The sequence below is a fragment of the Emydura macquarii genome, unplaced genomic scaffold, assembly GCF_026122565.2.
Source record: "Emydura macquarii macquarii isolate MOO-44397 ecotype Brisbane River unplaced genomic scaffold, CSIRO-AGI_Emac_v2 contig_2769, whole genome shotgun sequence".
NCBI classification, from domain to species: domain Eukaryota; kingdom Metazoa; phylum Chordata; order Testudines; family Chelidae; genus Emydura; species Emydura macquarii.
In genome coordinates, this window is record NW_027132906.1 from 1 (window position 1) to 4,220 (window position 4,220).

A 4,220-nucleotide genomic window follows, 5' to 3' on the forward strand; every position below is an offset into this window, starting at 1 on the left:
CATCACCCCGGGGGAAATAAACCAGCTGTTTCCCTAGTGAAGAGGCAGGCTGAGGGCTGGGATTTCCAAGGGAGCTGGCCTGGAACCCGGCTCCTAACTCCCCTAAGCTCTCTTCCTTGAGGTTCACAGTTTGGGTGCTGCTTGAGCGAAGCGAAAGGTGGGAGGGGGCTGAGCCCCTCTGCAAAGCAGGCCCCACGGCAGGGTCTCACCAAAGGACAGACATGGCACAGTTCGGACCCCTAGAGCGATTCACAGCGGGGCTCAGGATTGCAGCTTCTTCATTGTCTCTTCAATCCAGGGGATGAAGGTGGAGACTCTTGTGTACACCGCAGGGCAGGCCCCACGACTGTGTACCAAAGAGACGATGCCCTGGGCCGTTCCGCTGCACACCAGGGGGCCCCCAGAGTCACCCTGCGAAATGAACCAAGAAACAGATAAAGAACAGGTCCCAGCACCAGCCCCTGCCAGCTCAGCCAATCTCAGCATTGCATCTGACCATTCTATGCCTCCCCTGGCAAAAGAGCAGATATTTTCCCATTCTTTCGTATAGCATCGAGCGCAGGGAGGGACCCGAACTTTGATCTGTGCTTTGTGGCCTGACTGCAACCTTGACAGACTCGTAAATCACAACTATTGGTCAAGGGGGCTTGAAGCCAGGAGGAGAATCACCTTGGAAGGGTTTTTGCCCTCATGTGGGTCTCCCGCACACAGCATCGTGGATGGGTTATAGTGACGATATGGACAAGCGGCATCTGGCATCACCATCACGTCCACCTCCCGCAGTGTATCCAAACGCAGCGCACGGTCTGTGATAGTCCGGCCCCAGCCAGCGACGCTGCACTTGGCCCCTGGACGCACTCGTTGATGGGTCCGGGGAAGGCGGATGGGGCTGACACATCTGTTAAGATCTGCCTTTTTCTCCAGCTGCGCACAGGAGAAGACAAGCACCAGGGCCAACATGAAAGTCAGAGACGATGCTGGGCAGAGACGTCCCAATCCCAGGTGAGAGAAACTACAAGAACCAGTGGCCAGGCTGTCACTGGGGGCGAGGGATGGGATGGGGTGTTGCCTGCAGCAGTGTGAGGTCACCGGGGTCAGAGGATGGGATGGGGCGGGGCCGCAGCAGTGTGAGGTCACTGGGGTGGGGGAATGGGATGGGGCGGGGCCTGCAGCAGTGTGAGGTCACTGAGGGGCGGGGCGATGGGATGGGATAGGGCGGTACCTTCAGCAGCATGATGTCGTATTCCGGGTGGGGGATCCTGGCGCGCACAGGGATCACCTGTCGCCTCCGTTGCCGTTTGCTTTTTAAGTTGTGGGCCCCCAGTAACACGGTGATCTTTCTGTGAGAGCCAAAAGCAATGCGTGGGGCATTAAGGGCAGGGCAACGAGCTGGGGGAGGGGTGCAGGGACAGTGATATGGGGGGACGAGGCAGCCTGGTGCTCTCAGGTCGAGATCTCGGATTCAGCTCCAGGCCTGAAAACCCTCACCCCAATGCACGCGTGCCGGCTGCCGTCCTGCCCCGGGGCAGGGTACTTACTGGTTGTGGGGGTGGGAATGGAGCACAAGGGGCCTTTCCCCTCTGGAGGTGCCGGCTGCAGCACAGAACCCCTGTCCTATGGCATTGGGGTCCCAGCTGGTATCTCCCCCGGCCCTCCGTGCTGTTCCCCTGAGCACCTTCACTGCCTGGTGTCCTCCCGGCTCCTGGGTCTCAGCTCCCTGCACCCCGGGAACACCCCCTGCTAGATCCAGACAGGGTTGGAGAGCTCCCCCAGCCCTGACCTTCTCCTTCCCCATGACCTACGATGGTGCCAGAGCTCCCAGCCCCCCATAGCCTGCTAACGCCTGACCTGCCCCCTGCGCAGAGACGCTTACCCTACATTGCAGTGAGCGGCCGTCATCACGAAGTTCTCCGACACCAGGAACCCTCCGCAGCGGGAGATATTTATTCCATCTTCTATTTCCAAATAGGCCATGTAGGGCCTGGAGTGGGGCCGGGCTTCTCTTCCCCCAATGATATCACCTGGGGGAGAACCTGGTTAACATAAAAGGCCCCGTTGTCTCCCCGGGACAGGCTGGGACCGAGCTGACTGTCCAACTACCTCAACCCACGGCCCACGAGTGATGCTCCCCCTGCCCCCTGCCATGGTCCCCGCCCCAGACAGGATGTGGAGGGTCAATCTAAAGCTCTGGCATCACTGAGTGGAACCTCGGTGCAAAACACACCAGGAGTGGTTCAGTGATAGCACGGCCCAAGTTACTGAATTTTTTTTAATGAAACTGATTCTTTTTGCCTCGTTTTCGGAGGTTTCAGAGGAAAACTTTGAGGTTAGGGCCTTTAGAATAAAAGTGGTCTTGGGATGGAATGCCTAAAGTCCAAATTTCCTGTGAAAAAATAAAGAAAGAACTTCCCGGGGTGGGTCTGTTGGAAAATCCCACCGTATGCTGCTCCTTGATGTTCTTGCACTATGCTGGTACCTAGACCGAGATCAGGGCACCTGTTGGGCTGGGCGCAGCACAGACTCCAACTGAGATCAGAGCCCACCCCATTGTGCCAGGCGCTGCACAGCCCCACAATCCAGACCCAAACAGCATCCCATCCACACAGACACTGCCAAAATCCTTCTTCTCATTGTGCAGATGGGGAAACTGAGGCACAGGGTGATTGTTCCTCGACCTGCCTGAGGGGTTTGGGTCCTTGGTTCCCATCAGTACTCTTTGAAACTTCCTGTCCCAGGGACGGAACCAAAGTTCCCGCAGGGAGCAAGGACTGATGCAGGAAATGGTCACATGTTTCTTGGGCGCCAGCCCTGTGTGTCAGCCCTGCGGCCAGCGTGCCTGTGTGGGGCACGGGTCATCACAGGAGTTCCCATGGAGCCCAACCCCGTAGACTGCCCTAAGAGCCCCAGCTGTGGGGTTACCTAGAGCCCCCTTGGCCTAGCAGGATCCTCACTGTTGCCCTGCAAGGAGAGGGACCCATTCCCCACAGACCTCTATCCCCCCACACTCACCAGCCCATGCCCCGGGGGCAGGACCGGGATTAAGAACTGCATTGTCAGAGCCACCCAGGGACAGGCACGGAGCCTCTGCCTCAGCCCTGGGAGCTATATGGACTGGGAGGGGAGGGCAGAACCTGGTGACCACAGGGGCACAGACCCTGCTGCCAGAGGACCCCCACCCCAGAGGGGCAAAGGGTGGAGAAACACCTCGGGGAAGTCTCAGGGTACAGCTGGAGTCCGCTGTGCTCTGTTGCCCTAAACACCTGGCTGAGGATCCCCACACCCCCATCTACCAGCATCAGAAACGCCCCTGGGCTGTTCTTTCCCTCAATTCCCAGACCCAGAGATTGCAAGGCGAGGAGGGGCCACTGGGATCCTCCAGCCTGACCCCCTTGGGCACCCTCCGAGACCCCCCAGCTCTTTCTTTGCCTAGAGGGAGCTTTTGTCCCCTTTTTCCTGATGGAGAGTGACTACATCACGGGTGATGGCCCGTTTGGTAGAGCTGACAGGCGGCTGAGGAGTGGGCTTGCCGTTTGTGCGTGGGGGACAGTTTTGTGGCCACTCCACCGTTTCGAAACAGGACTTAGTAAGGCCACACCACAGAATTTGATAATGTTATGCACCACACCTCTTATATCAGGACAATGATGGTGGGCAAATTATGAGTTTTCCGATGGTATCGCCCAAGGGGGACTTTGTACGGACTTTCCCACAGCTCTGTAAAAGGGGGAAACACAGGGGCCATGGACTGTCACAGGCCCTGGGATACCACCCACAGAGACCCATCCTGCAGACCCCCCCATTCACCCCAAAGCCCCAGGGGACCCTTATTCCAGCCCCACTCACCAGACCAAGCCCCGGGGGACAGGAGAAGGGCCATGGGGAGCAGCAGCCAGATGTAGACCTGCATGTTCAGAGTCAGTGCAGGGACGGTGCATCTGCCTGGGGCCACAGGGATTTGCAGACTGAGCTGGCAGGGAGCTGGGGGCAGGAAACCTCAGGGCTGCCCACACGCTCCTCCACATGCAGGGCTCAGGCATCTCAGTTTCCAGCCACAGCCGACCACACGGACTGGGGGGAAGGACTGGACACGCATCAGCCTGGCCGCTGTAGGTCCTGCACAGCTGGGGCTATAGCACAGCTGGAAGGATGATGCACAGCTGGGTCGCTGCACAGCAGGGAATGGGGCACCCCTGGACAGAGAAGTCCCCGGTGGGGACGTG

The 4,220-nt window shown here is 58.8% G+C and overlaps 1 protein-coding gene across 1 annotated transcript; it reads right to left on the reverse strand.

Moving 5' to 3' along the window:
• Positions 1-40: 40 nt before the first annotated feature.
• Positions 41-3,907, reverse strand: LOC137166010 (duodenase-1-like). Its single transcript, XM_067567576.1, has 5 exons — positions 3,844-3,907; positions 1,874-2,021; positions 1,223-1,340; positions 670-924; positions 41-411 (listed from the first exon to the last, which is right to left on the reverse strand). Exons 1-5 carry the CDS (start codon positions 3,905-3,907, stop codon positions 262-264), a joined length of 735 nt encoding a protein of 244 aa, XP_067423677.1. The 3' UTR covers positions 41-261.
• Between the last annotated feature and the right edge of the window lie 313 nt (positions 3,908-4,220).